Source organism: Scylla paramamosain, chromosome 15 (genome assembly GCF_035594125.1).
Source record: "Scylla paramamosain isolate STU-SP2022 chromosome 15, ASM3559412v1, whole genome shotgun sequence".
Classification (NCBI taxonomy): domain Eukaryota; kingdom Metazoa; phylum Arthropoda; class Malacostraca; order Decapoda; family Portunidae; genus Scylla; species Scylla paramamosain.
The window spans coordinates 15,603,512-15,626,628 of NC_087165.1; the positions used below are offsets into that span (position 1 = coordinate 15,603,512).

The 23,117-nt window shown below is 40.9% G+C and overlaps 1 protein-coding gene across 2 annotated transcripts in view; it reads left to right on the plus strand.

Moving 5' to 3' along the window:
- Positions 1-23,117, plus strand: part of LOC135107526 (uncharacterized) — a 114,856-nt gene that overhangs the window by 70,639 nt on the left and 21,100 nt on the right. For both annotated transcript variants that reach the window (XM_064017489.1, XM_064017488.1), the window contains exon 4: positions 1,563-1,628. In XM_064017489.1, the coding sequence (XP_063873559.1) occupies positions 1,563-1,628 (66 nt within the window). The remainder of the gene's footprint in view (positions 1-1,562; positions 1,629-23,117) is intronic.

The window sequence follows — 23,117 nt, forward strand, 5'->3', positions numbered from 1 at the left end:
TTCATGAAAAAAATTAGGAATATTATCTTGTCTACGTATTTACATATAAAACTTCAAGTTCATTTCCGCCATTAACGCAAACAAATGATAAGCAGGAATGGCTGTTGACGAGAAATTGTGATTATATTCTTATGAAAATGAGAAAAGCACTGGTAGGATGCGAAAATGTTGTGAAAGGAAACAATGACAAGTACTTAAATGTGAGTTCATTGTTCATATTTATTAGCGATAATTTCTTCGCTCCTTTCCTTGTAATTTTCCTTACAATTATAAGTTTATATCGTTTCGTTATAGGGGCACACGCTACGTTAAGGCAAATATAATTTTGTAGGTAGCTTAGTAACATAAGCTTATTGTATTTTTTCATAGTTCTATAATACTGTGGAAGTACAGTATTTCAAATGATTCCAGTATAAGGCAACTCTATATAATTTTGGTGCTCATGTAACATTCCAGTGGGTTATTTGTGATAATATGAACGCCGCAATCTCAAAATTTCGTCGAGATTATAAAATAGTGATGTCTAAAGCTATGTAAATAGAATCTTATGGGAACGCATTAGAAAATACGAGTTTTGCGGTAAGTATCAACCCCATGGAAGTACTTAGCTCATATCGTGTTCAAATATACTTATGACTTGGGGAGGTCTGTGCATGACTTTCCGTACCCAAGCGCTAGTCGATGCGTCATCCTGTTTAGAGTACGAGTATTCACTTTTTCACGGTACGAAGTCTCCTGAAACTGTGGGTATGTCTCCTGCTTGCCTGTGCGGCTTTGCTAAGAGCGAGGTGAGTCTCATGAATTCCTGTCAGCGACGTGTTCTTTGAAGACGAGTGGGAACAAACGGCTTCACACACTGACGAAAAATGTAAATAAAAAAAGTATCATCACACGTAAATATCTTTTAATTGGGAATGGTCTTCACCTGTCTAAACAACTCGGTCCTATTGAGGTTACTGGTAAGAACTAAGGTCATGATTTACAGCCATAAAAACCTGTCTCAGTTCCAAAATGCCACTAGATTATAGTGCACGAGTATAGCGATAAATGCAATGGAAAATGTAATTGTTTAATTGTTTATTTTGGCACATGTATGTCATTAATGACAAAGAATCTCTACCACTGGGGGTCTTTCATATGATACACACACACACACACACACACACACACACACACACACACACACACATATATATATATATATATATATATATATATATATATATATATATATATATATATATATATATATATATATATATATATATATATATATATATATATATATATATATATATGCAAGCTTTGCAGTGTACAGTCCCACTTTTTATTTAAAGCTTTTATATTCAAATCAGGTAATTTGTTCTGAATATGACTGTCAGTACCTGACCGTAGCTACCATCATCTTTTTAAATAGAGGATGAAAAAAATAGGCAAATAACTGTTTGTGCCATCCATGGAATGAAACGGCCACACTGCAAAAATCATCTTTCAGTGTTAATACTAATCCAGCGAACATTTCTGCTATCCATGAACATTCACCCTTTTGCCTTGTGTTTCAGAGGATCTGTACGGCCCCAGGTTCGCCATCCGGGAGGACACGGTGATCCTGGAGCCCCACCACACAGGTCAGTGCCCTCCAGACCCTCCTCGCAGTGTCACTCTTGGTTTGTTTCATTCCACCACTCCCTCCCTTCCACCAGTGGGTCTCATCCTCTATTAAAAAATAGTCCCACAAGTCGGAAATCAATGTCCTACGATCCACTGTTTGCCCTTATCGGCTCCTGCCAGCGTCAGAAGCCATCGCCTGCCGCTGAACAACTCCATTTCGCCGCCTGCAGTACGATGGGCGGCGGAGCGGTGGCGACACCACTTACGCACCTTGCACGTTGATTTATGATAATGCTAGTGCTTTTTCTTTACGCCAGTCTGTTGTCATGTCAATACACGTAGATTATCATTCCGAAATTTGACATTCAAATGTACTTTCTTTATGGGGCTGACAGTGACGGCAACATTGTATTTAAATGAGACGCGTGTTCACGGCGGAATTATTTCCATCAACTAAGTTCTAGGAAGGTCCTTTGGGGCCTCTTCATATGAATATATTTCCTTAGGTGTCACCACTTAAAGCCCCTAAAGGTATATGGACAAGTGTTACTAGTTAATTATTTATTATGTGTATTATTATCATATGTGGTTTATTCTTTAAAAAAAGTAGTTTTATGAAACTTTCATAAATGAAACCATGTTCAATACAATGTTATGGCTGCTGCTTTGACGCAGCGTGTGTGGGTGGGTGTGGCAGTGGTGGTTCATGCCTCGTGTGTCGCTGCCTGTAGAATCGTTAGCTACTTGTCTAACATGAGATGGTCATCATCTGTTTCATGGAATAAGTGCATTTATCTCACATTTATACATTACATTTTCGTCTTCAAGAGCAAGAATGACATCATGAAAATTATCTCAACTTGTGTGTGTGTGTGTGTGTGTGTGTGTGTGTGTGTGTGTGTGTGTAGGTGTATAGGTGTAGGTGTGTAGGTGTAGGTGTAGAGAGAGAGAGAGAGAGAGAGAGAGAGAGAGAGAGAGAGAGAGAGAGAGAGAGAGAGAGAGAGAGAGAGAGAGAGACACACACACACACACACACACACACACACACACACACACACACACACACACACTTTGCGGCGTGCAAGTGTCACCGAAATATTTATTTTCCACTCTTTTCATCATGCATGGCTTTGGTAAACCCACAACAGTCCAGCGGAGGCAGATTTCATTGTGGTATTTAATTTTCCCCGAACGTCCACCTGCGGCGGCAACGGCGGCGGCGGGGGCGGTTTGAAATGCAGTGGTGGGAGGTGTGTTGGGGGAGGGGGAGTGGAAGTGGCTGGGGTAAAGGGTCGGTAGTTGTGATTGAAATATATTGTGAATGGTGAAAGAAGAGATAGGAAAAAATAGTATTGTTGGATGGAAAATTGAACCGGATGGCGAGAAATGACTGGAGAGGAAGAGAGGGAAATGAGGGACAGGGAAGGGAACGGAAGGGAAGGAAATCAAAATTGGTCGAGGAGGACAGGAATCAGCCGACAGCCTTTAGGTTTTCGCATCTCTGCTTCATATAATCATAAGAGTATTTGTTTTCAAATGTTGCCTCTGTTGGCAACATTTGCCATACACAGTGCGAGGGTTGGAGCCCCTTAGTAATGATCTCTAGCAATATTGAACATGCACTCTGAAGTCACCACTGTCTAAAATTATTACATGTATACCTTACTAAATTATGAAGAAATACAGGCGTGAAGTGTTGAAGCATATGAGTGTGAAGTGTTTGCGGTGAACTTTAAACACTGCACGTACACAAAAACTTCCGCGGGGATGAGTCGTGGGTCAATGTACAGATTACTCGGATGGCAGTAATGACGTTGGTAATGTAATATTTGCTGCAAATTGTTTGCATTTTCGTTCATGATTGCACTATTTTCTTATTTATCTTCAGAATGTTTTTGCCTCAGTGTTTGTTATTTTCCGATACACAATTTACTTCAACCAGGCGGAAGTGTTGGTCCCGGGTCTTGAGCTGCGGCAAGGCGTGGTGGAGGCACCGCCTCGCCTCCCGCCCCCACGCTGCTGCTGAACCGTGACCTTTAGCTGCGGGGCACCATTCATTTGCTGAATTTTGATATAAAGTAAAAATTTTGAGTCTTATATATATATATATATATATATATATATATATATATATATATATATATATATATATATATATATATATATATATATATATATATATATATATATATATATATATATATATATAATACGCGTTCATCGTGATAAAGTGTTGTCTCTGGCCTCAAATGCTTTCGCATTATGTTGTGCATTGGTGGTGTACATAAACTTTCGGCAACATAGTTTCTTGGATCAATAGTTTCAAATGAGAAAACAATACTTACGTGTATATTTTGCCCTTTTTTTTTTTATTTAACAATTTACTACTTTCGCCTCTGTGTGTTTCTGGCAAGTGTTTAAGATTTTTCCTCAAACTACATCCGTTCATATTACTGATTTTTACATAATGATTGTCTCCCTCTTTTATTTATCTTCTTGGTCTGGAAATTTTGGGGAAAAAACGAACCTTCTGACAGTTAATAAGGAGTAAAGAGCTTTTTGTCTCATTAAGTCTTTTCTTTTAACTGACACCTCGCCGCAGCATTATTTTTTATTTTTTTTCCGTTTACTGTTGTTACGTAGGTGCTGTTCCTCCACATAGTGCATATCTACTCTCCTGCCGCGATGTTCACGCCAGACTAGACTGTACGTACTTACTCTCACTTGTGTTGTCCGCGTTACAAATGGAAATTATCTGGTGTTCTCGCATTATTATTATTATTATTATTATTATTATTATTATCACCATCATGATATTTCTTCAGAATTTTTCCTTCTAGTATTTAAAAAGAAGAGCGACACACACACACACACACACACACACACACACACACACACACACACACTTTTATTCCTCCTTGGCACGGTACTTATCTTCATCTACTCTGCTCAGTATTCTATTCTTTTTTTAGATAAAAGAGCATCTTAGTATACGTACTCTAATACGTACCACGCCCTTCTCGTAATTCCTGTTTGCATTTTCTGTGTAACCATTCTGAACTCTTGCGTGTTCTTCAGGTGCCTGAGTCCGCTGGTCCCTTGTAACTCTGCTCCACAACACGCCTCTCACCCTTTTTCTTACTACATTTCTCGCTCCAACACTTTTTTCTCCTATGTCTTATTTCGCTGTGGTTTTTGACAGTTATTTATTTATACCGTTTATATATTCTCTGGCACACTTGTATCAGTTTCCCCCACCAAACTTATTTTATCTATACTATGAAAAAAAGAGCAACTGGAAGTGTTTTCTTGTGTGTAATGTTTCATAGGTTCAGTTCAGCTGCAGGTATACACTTGAGTTCTAAAGTGCATCATCATTCTTGCGAGGATTTGTATGTTTTATATCTATTTTTTTTTTTTCTGATCTGTCTGGAGAGCTCCACGTCAAGAATATTTTTTTTGTTATTCACGTGTTGTCGTAGTGCACCTCTTTAGAATATGCTGGTTAAGTGGATTGCCGCCCCAAATGCCTTCTCTCTCTCTCTCTCTCTCTCTCACACACACACACCAGAAACATTAATTTTTCACTTGCGGGCTCCTGCTGAAACTTTGTGCCGTCTTATGATCTCCGTGAATTATGCAGAGTAAATATTTGGTCTCGTACCAAAGTGTTATCGAGCAAGGCATTGTGCACCATACTTCTAGGAATTATCTGAGGTTAGATGTATATGCTACTGCTATTGTCATTCCTCCTGCAGTTTCCTCCCTTCTCGCTTACATACATCAGACGTTCTGCGTTTTTTCACTTGAAGCATGTCCTGAATTTTTATTGAGCTGCCTTCGTAGATTTGACATCCTTACCTGTTGTTTTGTTATTTTGAAGTGTCAGGTTTAAAAGTGCACATAGATGTTCTCACTATATACTTTTCACCATATGATTCGTTGAGATCTTCCTTCAACGTGTTCCTCATCAATTTTACGTCCCAGTGAGTATTGGGTCTGATGTCATATATTGTTATGTTTATGCCTATCGTAAAACTCATTAAGATATTGGGCATTTATTTTTCGCAGTGTTCTTGATTATTGCCTGACCATCTCATTTATTTTAGAAGTTTAATCTCTTTATCTTTTTTCTTTCAAGAGAGGTACAGATATTCAAATTTACCTAATTTCTTCGTTATTTGGCTTTATTTTTGCACTTGCGACAGTGTCTTCCAAAAGCTCTCCTCTGCATAGTGGTTTAATTTCAATACAATCGAATGTAGTCCAGTTTCGATGCTTTTATTTTTCACCTGGATCGTAAACAATGGTACTAATTCCTTCCCGATTTATTAATCCAATCTCATCTGAGTTTTGCATCTCATCCGTTTTTTTTTTTTTTTAATGATCTTTAGTTTTCATGTTTAACACTTATCTCTTCCAAAAGTTATTGAGGGACGGTCCCACGGGAAGGAGATGCCAAAACACTCCTGGTCTTCTTAACTCCTGTGAGTTTCCTTGAAAAAAAAAAAAAAAAAAAAAAAAAAAAAAAAAAAAAAAAAAAAAATATATATATATATATATATATATATATATATATATATATATATATATATATATATATATATATATATATATATATATATATATATATATATATATATATATATATATATATATATATATATATATATATGGCACGACTTGAAATTGACACCAAAAACCAGTTACTATACTTTTACTGGAGTCACTATTAGTAGGACTGTGCTTTTGTTTCTACTGTGTGTTACTCATTTACTTTCTTTCTGCGTGTATTTATCCAGAATACACCGGTGTTATTATTTTGTAGGAAAGGCAAGCTTTGGAGTTCGTACCTTACACACAAGCAGCAGCCATCAGCATTACATTATTCTTGATCTTCCTCTAGGTTTTCCTCAGAGCGAGTTTGCACAGCAGGACTGACGGAGATGTTCCCACAACAAACTTTGTGGGTGCTCCCCTGGTCGTGGTCGTGCACACATGAGGGAAATTGCCATTAATGGACGTTGCAGGTTGCAAGAACATCACGAGCCTTATGCATTGCCATTACACTGGCATCCCTCGAACAGCTAAAAGCCTTTGACCAACAAGGACGGTAATTGGCCTGTTCAGGTTGTTGTTTGATGTGCTTGTCCCACAATCATGCATATAATAACACAGAGACCTGCTGACTCTTTCTATTTCGTGAATATTGGCGATGTTTTGCATTCGCGATGAATGAATTCAAAATGAACTTAACGAGTTCACATGCTGTCTTCCTAGCACGTGCGCTGCTGTGATGGAGCACCGCAGGATGGTGTATGCAGCAACAGGCATGTCGATGGCATTGTAATGTTTATGACACGGCTGATTAATTTGGCACTCGGACCAGACGACCGGAAGTCTTAGGCTTTTCTCAGTCGCATAGTGCTTCGTGAACTGAATTATGAAACATTTCGGAAGTTTTATAATTTTCATGCAGTTGTCATTATAGAAAGTGACTCTGCCCTCAGACGTGTACTAGTAATTTTTGACCCATGACTGCCCTCAGTCCACTCCATGGGAGTATTGAAGTCATGAGGCAGTTTTCACTTTAATGACAAATAAAGTATTTTATTATGATAACAGACCTTCACACTGTATAACTTCTGACTACGGAGCGATGCCGTGTACCCTTCGAGTCAACTGGGAGGGAGATTTTTGTCGGAACCTCTCTGGGACTCAGTAAGTCTGTCAAAGATCATTAGCAAGTAATGGCGGATAACACAGGCGGTCCCCGTGACTAATTTCTTTTTTAATCAGAATATGAAAATGCGATGGAAAATTTTATGCCCGTGGGACATTCCTGGTTGCGTAACTTGTTAACATGTTCGTCTCAATAAAACACAACGAGCGAGGTTGCTTTCTGTTGCACTCCATAACTCTGAGGATGACGTATTTGAAGCGATTAAAACTTAGGACTTCTAGAGCTTCGTGCACATAGTGCCTCCCACTTAACACAGATGTCAAGTCTCTCAGTTCTTTTGAGTATGACAGCGGGTATGCGGCAACCTTGAAATGATACATACGAATCGTAAAGGATCCCTCAACCAGTATCGCAATGATAAATGGATTTTGCAAGCTTACTATGGCAAGTCCTTAGCTAGGAGAACAAAATTCAATTAATTCGACATTGCTAAGTTCAGATTGAGAATTGCTGGTGTGTCTGTGTCAGGAGTATGTGGATGGATCACTAGTAGGAACACCGAGGTGGAGTAATAAATGTTTACACACCGCATATGCCGAAACAGAGTGAAAATAGAAAAATGAAGAAAAGTGAACGTGCCCTCCTACTAACAGCCGTTTGTTACTGAAATAAACCTCTGACGATGAAAGAGTGAAATCGCTTGGAAACAGTTGAAGACTCGCACTACCTAATTTTTCCTACCTTCAGATTCCCCTGACAGACAAACACCGCAGTTGATAATCTTGCGGAAGTTACAGAATATTACAGGAGACCTTCATAACATAGTCATAGTTCATATATATATATATATATATATATATATATATATATATATATATATATATATATATATATATATATATATATATATATATATATATATATATATATATATATATATATATATATATATATATATATATATATATATATATATATATATATATATATATATATATATATATATATATATATATATATATATATATATATATATATACACACACACACACACACACACACACACACACACACACACACACACACACACACACACACACACACATTACTGGCATCAATAATGTGACAGACACTTGAGATATGAAGTCTGTAAAAAGAAATAAAAAAAAATAGAAAAATAAGATGAATCTGCGATTACTTACCTCAGGAAATCAATTTATAGCTTTGATTGTTAATTTCCCTTCTGGAACTTGGGTATGACTCTTTGTCCAACAAGGAATATTGCAGTGCTAAAATGAACTATTTGTATTATGACGCTGCCTTTGTCCTCGGCAAGGCGTGCATGATGACAGAGAGCGGCACCAAACGAAGAGTCGAGGGAATATTGGCAGGAGAGTCACTTCAGCGGCTTCCGCGCGGGTTCCTTCTCCGGATGAAGTTTGCTCTCAAGGGAGAGCTCGTCCAAGGGAGGGAGGCTCAGGGGAAGGCTGTCTAATGGTGTTTGCATGTGGTTCATCCCATTCCCTTCTCTGTCTCCTACTTAACTCTATATTTTCTTGATCTTTCTCTTTCCTTTCCTTTCCCTCCTGTATCCCTGTTTCTTTATTCCGTCTTCCCACCACTGTCGTATTATTTCACCTCCGCTACTTCTGCTTTCCGTTCCACCTCGCTCCTCTTCCAGGTCTGGCTCTTCTCCCGCCGCTCCGGTTCACGCACTCAGTCTCACCTACGCAGCCACAAGTGCATTAGGCACAGGGAGTGAAGTTCCGCAGAGAGAAGGGAAGGGAAGGGAACTGAGGAAAGTACATTAGAGGTGCTCTGTTCCAACTGAATGTTTAAGTTCAAAGTGAATAAACAATGACCGCCATGTTAGCCTTAAGGACGCTGAGCCTTTTTTTTCCTATTTATTTATTTTTTATATATTTGATTATTTATTTATTTAACTCTCTCTCTCTCTCTCTCTCTCTCTCTCTCTCTCTCTCTCTCTCTCTCTCTCTCTCTCTCTCTCTCTCTCTCTCTCTCTCTCTCTCTCTCTCTCTCTCTCTCTCTCTCTCTCTCTCTGTATGTGTGTGTATATATATATATATATATATATATATATATATATATATATATATATATATATATATATATATATATATATATATATATATATATATATATATATATATATATATATATATATATATATATATATATATATATATATATATGCCATCTATCTATCTTCCTATTTTTTTTATTAATTTATTTATTTGCACTTTTAGAATTATTTACTTTCTCGGACAGTATCTCAAACAATGAGGCGTCTGCGCTCAGGAAGAAACTCTGCTTTTGTTAATTAGTTTTGTCCGATTTGTGATCCTCTTTCGTGTCTGAAGGATTAGTCGTTTTTTGTTTCGTTAAATATGCCTAAACTAAAATCACCTGAAAGGAAAATTCTACTAAAGGAAACAAATTGTGATTCATTCCTTACTTTAATCATCATACCTTCATACTCCTTTAGAGCCTTACGTTTTATTGCAGTATACTGAGATAGGGAATACTTCTCTACTCCCACATTCTGTTCTATTATATTTCCTGATCTCGTGATTTCCTAATCCCTTGCGTATTATCTACTACCCAGCTTCACGTCATCTATTGGCTCAAGACACACTGGGATGATATTGAATTCATCCGAATTCTAATATTCATATTGTCATCTTTTGTATAACTGACATTTTAATGATAAGCATATTAGTATTAATTGAAATTATATTGTGTACAGCCAGCTTACAGTATTTATTTCCACATGCCTCTTCAAGTGTCTCATCTCTCTCTCTCTCTCTCTCTCTCTCTCTCTCTCTCTCTCTCTCTCTCTCTCTCTCTCTCTCTCTCTCTCTCTCTCTCTCTTGTATGCATCTCACGTGTGTGTGTGTGTGTGTGTGTGTGTGTGTGTGTGTGTGTGTGTGTGTGTGTGTGTGTGTATGTGCGTGTATGTGTGTAAGTGCGTGTGTATTCATCCCCTGCATACAGTATTGCTCATTGCGGCGGCAGCCACGCCTGGCCTGCAAGCTGAATTCTTTACCACAGCTATGCTCCACACGCTCTCCTCCCTGTGCATTATCAGTTACGCTGTTTTTCTCCTCTTTTATCTGCCAGCCGCGTGCCTCACACCAGAAGGTCTTGCAGCAACATACACGAAGCATTCGGTAACCTTGCCTTGCTATATATTTTTCGCATCTTAAAAATGCTTAATTTGGACTTTCGCAAACACTGTTTTCACGGAGATGATTACTCGGCTTCTCATAAGTGTTTTCCTTAAGATAGTGAAGAATTTTTGTCAAAGTATCACCAGATTCATGAAGATACCCTTGAAAACCTTAATAAATTCCGCCAGAGCCTGTTGGAGATAAGACGCCCAAGTGCCTCAGGATGCGGAAGCGGCGTCATTTTAGCTTCTTTGTGCCTCACTTGAATAATCGTGGGGGTGTTCGTACGTAATCGCTGTCGTTGTCATCGTTTCTTTCTTCTTCTTCTTCTTCTTCTTCTTCTTCTTCTTCTTCTTCTTCTTCTTCTTCTTCTTCTTCTTCTTCTTCTTCTTCTTCTTCTTCTTCTTCTTCTTCTTCTTCTTCTTCTTCTTCTTCTTCTTCTTCTTCTTCTTCTTCTTCTTCTTCTTCTTCTTCTTCTTCTTCTTCTTCTTCTTCTTCTTCTTCTTCTTCTTCTTCTTCTTCTTCTTCTTCTTCTTCTTCTTCTTCTTCTTCTTCTTCTTCTTCTTCTTCTTCTTCTTCTTCTTCTTCTTCTTCTTCTTCTTCTTCTTCTTCTTCTTCTTCTTCTTCTTCTTCTTCTTCTTCTTCTTCTTCTTCTTCTTCTTCTTCTTCTTCTTCTTCTTCTTCTTCTTCTTCTTCTTCTTCTTCTTCTTCTTCTTCTTCTTCTTCTTCTTCTTCTTCTTCTTCTTCTTCTTCTTCTTCTTCTTCTTCTTCTTCTTCTTCTTCTTCTTCTTCTTCTTCTTCTTCTTCTTCTTCTTCTTCTTCTTCTTCTTCTTCTTCTTCTTCTTCTTCTTCTTCTTCTTCTTCTTCTTCTTCTTCTTCTTCTTCTTCTTCTTCTTCTTCTTCTTCTTCTTCTTCTTCTTCTTCTTCTTCTTCTTCTTCTTCTTCTTCTTCTTCTTCTTCTTCTTCTTCTTCTTCTTCTTCTTCTTCTTCTTCTTCTTCTTCTTCTTCTTCTTCTTCTTCTTCTTCTTCTTCTTCTTCTTCTTCTTAAATCCATGAAAAATATTTGGCAACGTTATATTACGGAGTATGTTGTTGTTACGATTTATTTCAATTGTTTTTTTGGACATGCATTAATATTTGTTGGTGTTATTTTTAGCTATCTGTTTATTTTAGTCTCTCTCTCTCTCTCTCTCTCTCTCTCTCTCTCTCTCTCTCTCTCTCTCTCTCTCTCTCTCTCTCTCTCTCTCTCTCTCTCTCTCTCTCTCTCTCTCCTGTGACACGCCATTTTCCGGTATCATATTCTCATTTTTATGTTATATAGGTGTGGTTTCATAACAAGCTTTGCCTGCAGAATTTTTCATCCCAGGCATATTAATACACACACACACACACACACACACACACACACACACACACACACACACACACACACACACACACACACACACACACACTACCCCATCACTCGACATCTGCCTTGCTTTACCACTCACCCACCGCAGCTGCCTGAGATTACACTTACTCTCTCCCTGCTGCTCATCCCCTGTCGAGACTCAGGCCGCTTCAACGTGTTTATCTCCTCTCTACTCTTACCTGTTCTTGCTGCTTATCTTCCACCACTACTACCACCACCACCATTCCTGCTGCTGCAATTACTACCACTAGCACGAGCACCAATAGCTCCTCTTTCTCCTCTTCCTACTCCTTCTGCTATTTCTTCTTATTTTTTGTTCTTGTTGTTCTTGTTATTCATGTTCTTGAGTTTTCTTCATTATCATCATCGTCATCATCATCATCATCATCATCATCATCATCATCTTGTTCTTCTTCATGTTCTTGTTTTTCTACTTTTGCTCCAGCTTCTGCTCCTGCACCTTCTCTTCCTCCTCTTCCTCCTCCTCCTCCTCCTGCTCTTGCTTCTGCTCCTGCTCCTCTTCCTCCTACTCCTTCTCTTCCAATTTTTCATCCTCAATACCTCCATTTTCTCTCGCGCACACCTGAACAAAAATATACAAGGTGTGAAAAGTTATAAGATATACGGGGGGAAGAAAACATCGAAGGAAAAAAGGTCAGCATGCACTCTGATATGCATTCGATTTCATTATTCAACTTGCCGTCGTCGATGAAGGATAGAAAAGTGAATGCAATAGAAAGTTAATGAATACAGGCTGATTTTTACTGAAATAATCGATCAAGGTTTTAGGCAAAGTCACAAACACACACACACACACACACACACACACACACACACACACACACACACACACACACACACACACACACACACACACACACACACACACACACACACACACACACACACACACACACACACACACACACACACACACACACACTCTCTCTCTCTCTCTCTCTCTCTCTCTCTCTCTCTCTCTCTCTCTCTCTCTCTCTCTCTCTCTCTCTCTCTCTCTCTCTCTCTCTCTCTCTCTCTCTCTCTCTCTCTCTCTCTCTCTCTCTCTCTCTCTCTCTCTCTCTCTCTCTCTCTCTCTCTAAGGTTACTCAACGTAAAGATATTAATAGTTCGCGATAGATAATAAAAAAAAATAAATGGCAGCTTTCCAGTTCATGTAATTTGTTCTTTTTCTTTCCTCTTTCTTTCTATAGTGTATTATTCTCCTTCGATATAGATGGTTTCATATTTCCTTTCTCTTAAGTTTTAGTGTTATTCAATATGATGCGGAGAGAGAGAGAGAGAAAAAAATTCCTGAAGTTGATATTTGCTGTCATATTTTCTTTCTTTTCTTTCTTTTCTTTCTTTTCTTTCTTTTCTTTTTTTCATTTTCTGCAAGCAATCAATTTGTCTTTCCCTACCTCACTGCATTCACCAATACCACCTGCGCGCCGCCTCCGTGATAAGACGATGCTCAGACTCGAGGACATCAAAAGAATGGAAAAAACAAAATATTGAGGTAAAATAATGCCGGGTTTTGGAGAAAAAAATTGTGGTGGGAATATTTTTGCTCGAGCGTTGAGTGTCTGAGCAGAGTGTGGGCGGGAGATCGACGCCTCCGCCTATACATGGTCTTATTGTGCGAGTCGCGTGAGAGAGGTGAGTGTTGGGTGTGTGCCTCGGTGAGTGAAGGTGCTCCTCTGCTCTTCTTTGGTGCGCGCTGAGGGGCAGGAGAGGGGGGAGGCGAGGGAGGCAGGAACCCTAGAGCTCGCTATTACCATCCAGGTGAGAAAATAACCAGGTACGCAGCGTTTTAGAAACCTGAAGAGGTACACACGCCCAGGTGAGCCGAGGTGAGGCAGCAGCGGGGAATGGAAAGGATGGAGGCATCACGTAAATAACCGTGGCGAGGGGAAAAAATGGTGACCCGTAGCATGAAACTAACTAGGGCAGAAAAGCGCAATTAGGAAAGAGTTAAACGTTTTCCTTCCGTGGTGATCATCAGAGAGGCGAGTTGGTGTTGCTTTCGCTCCCCCTGGAAGTCAGGAGTATTTGCCCTCTCCATGTCAGTTCAGGATATGAAAATATGCTATTTGCACCGGAAAGAACCGCGTCTATTTTTATTTTGCTTTGTTCCATAAAAGAGATATCTTAAAGGAAGAGTTTATTTCGCTTTGGACACAGCTTGGTTCTGGAAGTACGAGTATGTAAAGGAAGGCAGTCTTAAGGGAGTGCGTCTCGGCACCGCCTTTCTCTGCAAGTGGTGAGGGTCTCTGGGGTGCCAGTAACTTGGCCATCTAAGGGAGGATTGTGGAATGGAGCCTGGACACACCCACCTGTACTCGCCGGCGGGGCCTCGTGTGGGCGTCGATAAAAGCGCCGGCGCTGTGGCCACCCAGAGAGACAAGGTGGATCCCTTGTCCACCGGACCAGGTTTTGCTGCGTCGTCCTTAGTGGAATGAAGAAAGTGGAAGACATTACCCTTCCTCCTAAGACCATTTTGCGTGGCCATTATTGCAGCGCTGTAAAGTAACTAGGCATGGTAGAGCAATCCTGACCCACCCAGCCCCTCCTCTCGCCACCCTGCTCATCCCAGCCCGCCTCATCTCTCCCAGCTGCATCGCCACCCACTCCACCCCTCCTTGCCCCACCACACCCTGCCTCTCCCCTCTCCGCCTTACCATCCTCTTTCATTCGGCTTCATCCCTCCTCGCCTATCCAGCATCGTTCCTTCATATCATATCATGCTCCACCCCGTTTAACCAATCACCTTCACTACTTCCTTCTCCACTCCACCTTGCACCGCTCCACTCCACCAGCCAGTCCCACTCCGCCGCGCCCCTGAGCCTCATCCACCACAAGGTTCTGGAGCCAGGCTGGTATGATTTTTGCAGGTTTATATCAGAGGGTAGTAAAAAGGGAAGAGGAAGCGTCCTAAAAGCATAAGACACCACGAAAGTCTTCCAGGAGAGGTGGAGGAGAAACCACCGCCAGGGATCAGAGGGGCTGCGTGGGGAAGTGGGGGATGAGATGAGATGGGGATTTCTAGTTTTTTATTCTTATTTTTATTTTTATTTTTTATTTTCTATTTTTTATTTTTTTCATTTTTTTTTTTTGTCTTTTCAAGAACAGTGAAGGCAGAGGAAACCGTATCAGAGAAAGCGCCTTTGTTGGTTGCTCGAAATTTTTACTATCTTACCCGAGGGACGCCACCGGTAAATATATCAGCATCCTTCGCTGTCCTGTGGTGGCGGCGGCGGCGGCGGCGGCGGCGGGTACTGGTGGAGCGGAACCCATCGTAATGTTCGTTGATATTCGGGTCCCAGAGACTCGGCATTCACGGCGTGGAATCGTATCGTGCATACGTATTTATATCTTCGCCATTTATTGTTCCTCTTGAATATAAGGCCACTTGAGATCATGGATAAGGAATGACTGCTGGAATATCACGATTTTAGCCTCGGGGCAAGTTGGATATATATACTGCAGCCTGGAAAGGAGGGTAAAGTTACTGAATCGCTGGTACGAGAGAGGGGAAGAGACCTTGATCACTGTAAGGAGGAACGGAAGTTTGCCGGAATATAAGGCGGAGGGTTACTTGTTGATGGCAGAATAGCGGGTCACGGAGAGCTGGGAGAGGTTAATCACTTGAGGGATCCAGAAGGGACCGTTTTCTGTGGAGGGTTGGAAGGGGAGGACCAGATCAATGGAAGGGGGCGGGAAGGGTGACTCAATTCGCGATGAGGGACGGACTGGTGGGGAGGAAACGGTCTATTTCAGTGTGGAGGGGAAGGGTGGTAACTCTTATCGTGGAGGGGAGGAGTCGCTCTTACCGTGGGAGGAGGAAAGGCTTGCTTATAAGGAAGGGAGGGGCGGGTCACCTGCATCATGGAAGCCACGTATCATCTGAAGCCCAGAGGAAAAGTACACTTGCAAGGGAGGAAAAAATAGTTAGTTGAAGTGATAGGGAGGTACAAGTCATTCGTAAAAAGCGAGAAAGAGGAAAAGATGGACTATGAATAAATAAATAGGTAGATAAGTAGACAACTGGTTTTCTGCTCTAACAATTTTCAAAATTTTTGAGGTGAATATTGTGGTAACCTTGCTGAGAAAGAACGAATCGCTTCTGTCGTGGTAAGAAAAGGGTCACTTAGATCGATAGGGAGAGACAGGTCACTCGCTTCCGCAGTTTCGTCAAAGAGAGAGAGAGAGAGAGAGAGAGAGAGAGAGAGAGAGAGAGAGAGAGAGAGAGAGAGAGAGAGAGAGAGAGAGAGAGAGAGAGAGAGAGAGAGAGAGAGAGAGGAAAAACAAGACATACTCCAACATCTACAACTTTTTTTTTTTTGCAGGGGGGGGGGGCGATTCCGTGTACTTACCTTAGTGTCGACCCCTGGCAGTGCACGCCCGAGTTCAGCAATTGGCATGGTTGTTAAAATAAGTTAAGGAGAAAACTCTGTAGGAGTTACAGGCAGGAAGGGCGCTGAAAACACTTCCTCCTCCTCGCCTTACGTCCTCATAGTGCTGAAAACAAACCTCCAGTCGAGTCGAGGAGCCCTAACACCAAGACCGAGAACGAGCATCAATGGATACTTTGCGTGCTGGGGAGAATATGCTTCCCTTCCCCTCATCTGGCCAGCTCATGAATTTTATTAACACTACCTTCATTTTTTCTCCGAGCTTTCATTCTTTATACATGTGTTTTATTCTGTATATACACTTCACGACATTAAATTCAGATTTCATGTGTAATTTTATCGCGGAAAAAGTATAGATGAAAAATTATGCAACATTTTTTCAAACGTATAATGACATGAAAGTCGCTTTTGAGAGCCTTTTCCTGCTGCAGCGCGAGGCTCCGGTCCGGCCTGGCTCTGCAGATTAACGTGAAGCGTTCGTTCACCTGAGAGGGCAAAAAATAATGACCAGGGCGGAGGCAAAGCAAATATCAAACAGGAAAAAGCCGAAGGGGAGAGAAGAGCCGCATTCGTACGTACAGTGCTGCCTCATTCGGACACACGCTCGCGGATACGCACGGACACTCATACACTGGCCCCACCCACACACATCCACAGACTTTTTTTTTTCAGTCACATTTTCTCTGATAGTTCCTGAAGTAATGGCGGCGAGGCAAAGTAAGTAATGGGGGCGGACCACCACCACTCCAAACTCCACATCCCACCCACAAGTCTCAAGCAATACAGTAATTCATAGGATTTTCCAAAGTTCAATAGAAATGATTCACTTTCATGCCTGGGTGGATGGGGTGAGTGTTCCTACGCCTCGATTTAGACCCAAGGTTAGATTCGGGCAATAAACTCTTGTAAAAGCATGGCAGAAGACAGAGAGAGAGAGAGAGAGAGAGAGAGGAGAGAGAGAGAGAGGAGAGAGAGAGAGAGAGAGAGAGAGAGAGAGAGAGAGAGAGAATTTCTAGCAGCAATGTTCCTTTCCACGAGCGGGTCCTCAGAAAATATGTATTTGTGCAAACCGTTCCACATAAAGAGAAGTGAAATAGAGGCACATTATCATTATTATTATCATTACTAGCAAGGGATGAGTCGCTTGGCTGGCGGGTCCCCTAAATAGCACTAGAATTAGATCCCTTTTGAGCATTTAGTATTTGAGTATTCCACGGCTTGTGCTCTCGTTTCCCCCTCTCATTCATAATGAAGGGTGGTGATGGGGGGGGAGTAGTGGGTGGTGATTATGGGATGATAGTGATGGTGTGGGGCTGAATGGTGATGGAATAAAGGACGATGATGGATGGAGATGAGTGGGAGGGATTATCATAAGTGCTCGGTGATGGTGAAGTGTGGCTGGTGTGATGGGTGGTGATGGCTGGTGATGGGTGGTGATGGGTATGATTGATAGTGGGAGGTAGTGATGAATGATGGAAAGTGATCAGTAATGTGTGGTAATGAAGTGTGTGTTTGGTGAGCATGATTGGTGATGAGTGGTGATGGGTAAGTGAACAACGGCAAGTGGTGAGGAGTGATGAGTAGTGAAGGGTGTAAGGGAGAATGTTCAGTATAATTGCAGAGATATTCGGATATTTCTCCTTTTTATTCTTATCAGAGAGAGAGAGAGAGAGAGAGAGAGAGAGAGAGAGAGAGAGAGAGAGAGAGAGAGAGAGAGAGAGAGAGAGAGAGAGAGAGAGAGAGAGAAAAATAACATGCATATATCTTAACTATTCATAACTCTTTGGACATGACACATTGAGTGCACTATTGCTGCTTAAAAACCTCAGTACTTTATATTACATTCAACGTAAATAAAATGCAACACACACAATAACAGGACTGGAAAATTTATTACCATTCAGTACGAAGATTATCTAAATATAATAGAGATTGTTTAAATGTCTTTTTTCTTCCTCGGTACCCTCAGTAATTCCGTTCATCCGTATCTTATTTTTTCTTGCTTAAGTATTCAGGAAGTGCATCCCGTCCCTTATTTTTCTTTATTTTTTGGCATCATGGTGAATGTTAGGAGCTTGCTGGTGCAGGAAAGTGGTCGGCAGGTTACAATACAGGACGGGATGCCTGTGATAATAGAGAGAGGCAGACTGACAGAACAGACAGACGGAATGAATAACAGAATGGCAGACAGACAGACAGAAAAATATACACACCTGCGTAAACGCACGGATGCACACACACACACACACACACACACACACACACACACACACACACACACACACACTATTATCGATTATTATTAGTATTGTTACTATTATTATTATTATTATTATTATTATTATTATTATTATTATTATTATTATTGCTGTTGTCATTGTTGTTACTATAATTAGCAGTTATTACTACTACTACTACTACTACTACTATTATTATTATTATTATTGTTATTATTATTATTATTATTATTATTATTATTATTATTATTATTTCTATTGTTGTCATTGTTGTCGTTATTATTAATATTACTGGTATTTTTATTATATCACAAACATCGGCACCACTAGCAACAAAAGTATTGACATCACAGCAGTAATCAACACATGTAACGGAAACCCAAATATTGCTACTAATTACCATCACACACACACACACACACACACACACACACATACACACACACACACACACACACACACACACACACACCACTAGCTCATGGCCCAGGTGTGTTATCCATCCCACGGAAACTTAGCGTCACCTTCAATAGCGTGGTGCATGTGCTGGCTTACCTGGGACTCCTTGCTCGCCCAATGGAGGAGGTGAGTGCCACGAACAATAAGAAGATTCAGACTTCAATTATTCATAACCGCGCCTTTCAACTCCTGCTATAGCAACTGAATATACTAGGCAATGTGCTTTACAGAAGAGAGAGAGAGAGAGAGAGAGAGAGAGAGAGAGAGAGAGAGAGAGAGAGAGAGGAGAGAGAGAGAGAGAGAGAGAGAGAGAGAAAGATGGGGTAGGTGTGCGCGTGTGTGTGTAAAAGTATTAATAAGACAATGTCGTGTTTCCATGGTTGCCGTCTCTCTCTCTCTCTCTCTCTCTCTCTCTCTCTCTCTCTCTCTCTCTCTCTCTCTCTCTCTCTCTCTCTCTCTCTCTCTTCATTTCAGCCCCATACATATGGTAATGTGCTGTATTTTGTCTCTGCACATCCTCGTGTGTCTCTTTGTAGCCTTTACAGAATTACAACTTTCCCGGTGCCACGTCTACAACACCACGTCACCTCACTATCTACTCTGTTTTCTGCACCAACTCAGCGCTCCCTCCTCCCCTTGCCCCTCGCCTCCCTTCCCTTTCCCAACAAACAAGTTCTCACATTAAGGCGTGATATGAAGTGCTTTTTTTTTTTTTTTTTTTACTATTCTCATTTCCATTAACGTTTTTTATTTCGTCCCTCTTTTTTTCTTTTTTTTTCTTTTTTTTTTATTAACATTTCTATATACATGCATGCAGGTGGAAGGCACGCGAGTGACGGATTTTCATAAAACATGCAAAAAAGATGTCTGTAAAATTACGAATATTGGACAGCCAGCGAATTTTTATACTGTTGTGTGTGTGTGTGTGTGTGTGTGTGTGTGTGTGTGTGTGTGTGTGTGTGTGTGTGTGTGTGTGTGTGTGTGTGGGAGGGAGGGAGGGAGGACGAAAGGGAGTGTGGGAGAATGGGGACTGTGCGATGGGCAGCTGGTGGTGGAAAAAGCCCCACCGCTGGTAATGAGGTCGGTCTGCAGGTGATAACAGCTCCGGGATAAGAGTGTGCTGTGTGTAGTATTTGGCTGCTTGCTGTGGTGGACCGGCGTGGCATTCAAGCGGCGCCGTGCAACAATACCAGGCACGTTATCATTTCACGAGCATAAATTTCTGAACCGGATTACACCCCATTTACATTGTATTATGTGCGGTATGCATTGTAACAGTGTGCGGATGACAGCATGAAAAAAATAAGCGATGTAGAGAGAGGAGAGAGAAGAGGAAAAAAAGTAGAAAAAAAAATATTTGAAACCATTTTGACAGAAATATAGGATCGTTTTCTCTCGTTTGTGAGCGCCTCTTCTTCATTTCTCGATTAATTTTTAAGAAGCTCTAGTCATGATGGAAATTCTTGTGGTTTCCAAAAGGGTTTTACAATTCAAGTGATTAATAAAGATTCTGAATCATCTGTATCATTCATGGAAAAAAAAAACACTAAGTAAAACCTGCCTAATGATCTCTATAAACTTTGAAAACAGTCCTATTGAGAGAACAAAGCGTTTGAAGTTACGTGTCATTATCTACATCAGTTTGTGCTTAATTACTTCTCAAAACACCTGGCCGTCAGTGTACTTGTCACCATTATGTCCTTCAGTCATCCTCTCCCCGCTGATCACCTTTCCTCCTCTAATAGTGCTTCCAGTAACCCATCAGCACAGTTATGCATTTAAATCGTCCTCTGTCCCACGCAGTCGCCCATCAGCTACCTCATAGATCCCTGCAGCCGTAGACCGTTTCCTTATCTCTCTAATAATGCCTACGAACAATCTCTTGCTTAATTATGCAGATGTCCAGTCCATTGTTTCTCTTTGTGTGTGTGTGTGTGTGTGTGTGTGTGTGTGTGTGTGTGTGTGTGTGTGTGTGTCTGTGTGTGTGTGCGTCCTTATTCGTGCACACCGGCATTTGGTGAAATTATAAAAAATTCGGACTCATTGAACAGGGATAAGTACAGCGTAATAAACCCTTTGTTTCCTTCTATTCATATACAAATGAATGCGTGCGCATCCCTGCACACACACACACACACACACACACACACACACACACACACACACACACACACACACACACACACACACACACACACACACACACACTACATTAATATTCGCTTCCTGATAAACATAACTTTATACGTACCTGTCTTTACTGCATATCTAATGAAATTCCCTGTCCTCCCTCCGCGAGATGAAAAAAGAATATTAATGAAAAGCAGACCGAATCAATGTTTGTCATATTCCAACTTGCAGTGAAGGCTGGGGTGGGCTTGGCAGGGTGAGGGATGGTGAGGTGAATACGGCAATACACACAAGCTGATGTTGGAAGTACGAACGACAAGCCTGAGTCAAAATTTAGCCAGGACGTGAGGAAGGCTAATTTTGAAATCGTGTGTGCCTACCTCGATGCTTTTAGGAGATAGCCAGACTCAGATTTCAATGGAAAATTTAACATGTAACAACAACATTTATTTTTTTTTTCCATAAATACGTTTCTGTCATCACACTAACCTGAAACATTTGCTGCATTTGATTTAATCTTGCAGTTCTTTTTTTCACAGAACAGAATCAGGCGGCTTATTTCTGAATCATAAGAGTAATTATTAATGAAAATGTATCGTTCACTTTAAAGGACCGAGGGAAGGAGAGATTGAAAGGTGAACGTAGGAAAAAGGGAGAAAGAGAGAGAAAGGGATGCATGAATAAAGAAAGAGGAGGAGGAGGAGGAGGAGGAGGAGGAGAATGAGGGGGGATGAAGAAAAGAGGAGGATGAGAAGAAGAAAAATAAGGAGAAGAGGAAGAAGAGGTAAAGAAAGAAGAAGAAGCAAAAGAGGAGGAGGTGGAGGAGGAGGAGGAGGTGGAGGAGGAGGAGGAGGAGGAAAGGATAAGACGGAAAGAAAGAAGAGTTAGATAGCGAGAATTAAAAGAACAATAAAAGAGTAATGGGAGACTTAAAGGTAGTCATTAGTGTTTTCCTTCCACATAAGATCACAAAGGAGAGAGCAATAAGTGAGACATTCCTTGAGACTCGCACACTCTCGCGCTGTCGTTCTTTTCGGCAGTCAGATGTCAGTCAAGGTGCATTATTGCTGCTGAGATTTATTATTTTGTTTGCCATACAAAATCGAAGCTTTCCATATTGTTTGTTTCTTTCCCTTACATGTTGTTCGAGAATTTCTCTATGGAGTGTTGATAAAAGAAAATTGTATAGATATTTGGTGATCGTGTACTGTAAAAAAAAAAAAAAAAAAAATGAGAGGGAAAATTGTGAATTCTTCTGTTGAAACCATCGTGCATTTACATGGAGGCGGCAGACACAGCCCTGTTCTTCTTCCATATGCACGAGTTTCCCCTTCAGTTGGAAGACAGGCACGTTTGCAGCAACATGTTGATCATTTATTTCTCTGGGGCGTCAGTGGCAGCGAGGGACGCGCAGCCAGGGCTTCAGCTTAGTGTGTGAACGTCCCTGTGCTGCTCGCTCACTTAACAAAACTTGTTTTTTTTTCATTAAGAGAGTTGTATGTGGAACTGTTCATCACGTGGTGTTAATTACTGAATGAATTATAATAAATATAAATAAATAAATAAATTAGAAAATAGCAAAAATATTAATATTCTCTCTCTCTCTCTCTCTCTCTCTCATCTCTCTCTCTCTCTCTCTCTCTCTCTCTCTCTCTCTCTCTCTCTCTCTCTCTCTCTCACACAGACACACACACACACACACACACACACAAATACACACGTACAATATATGAGTTCGTGAGCCGCTTGATCACTGGCGTGTCGAGTGCAATGGAAGTATGGACCAGGGCCGGATTGAAGGTCCACGCGACATTCGTGTTTGCTCCGACACCTGACAGTGCGTTTGCTATTTGTTATTCCCTGTGGAGATCGTGTCCAAAATCTAGACACAAGTTGTAGTGCCTTGGAGGAACAGCTGACCATCGTGACGTTTGGGAGACTTTGCCTGGCTGACTTTATTGCATCATGGGGATGTTACCT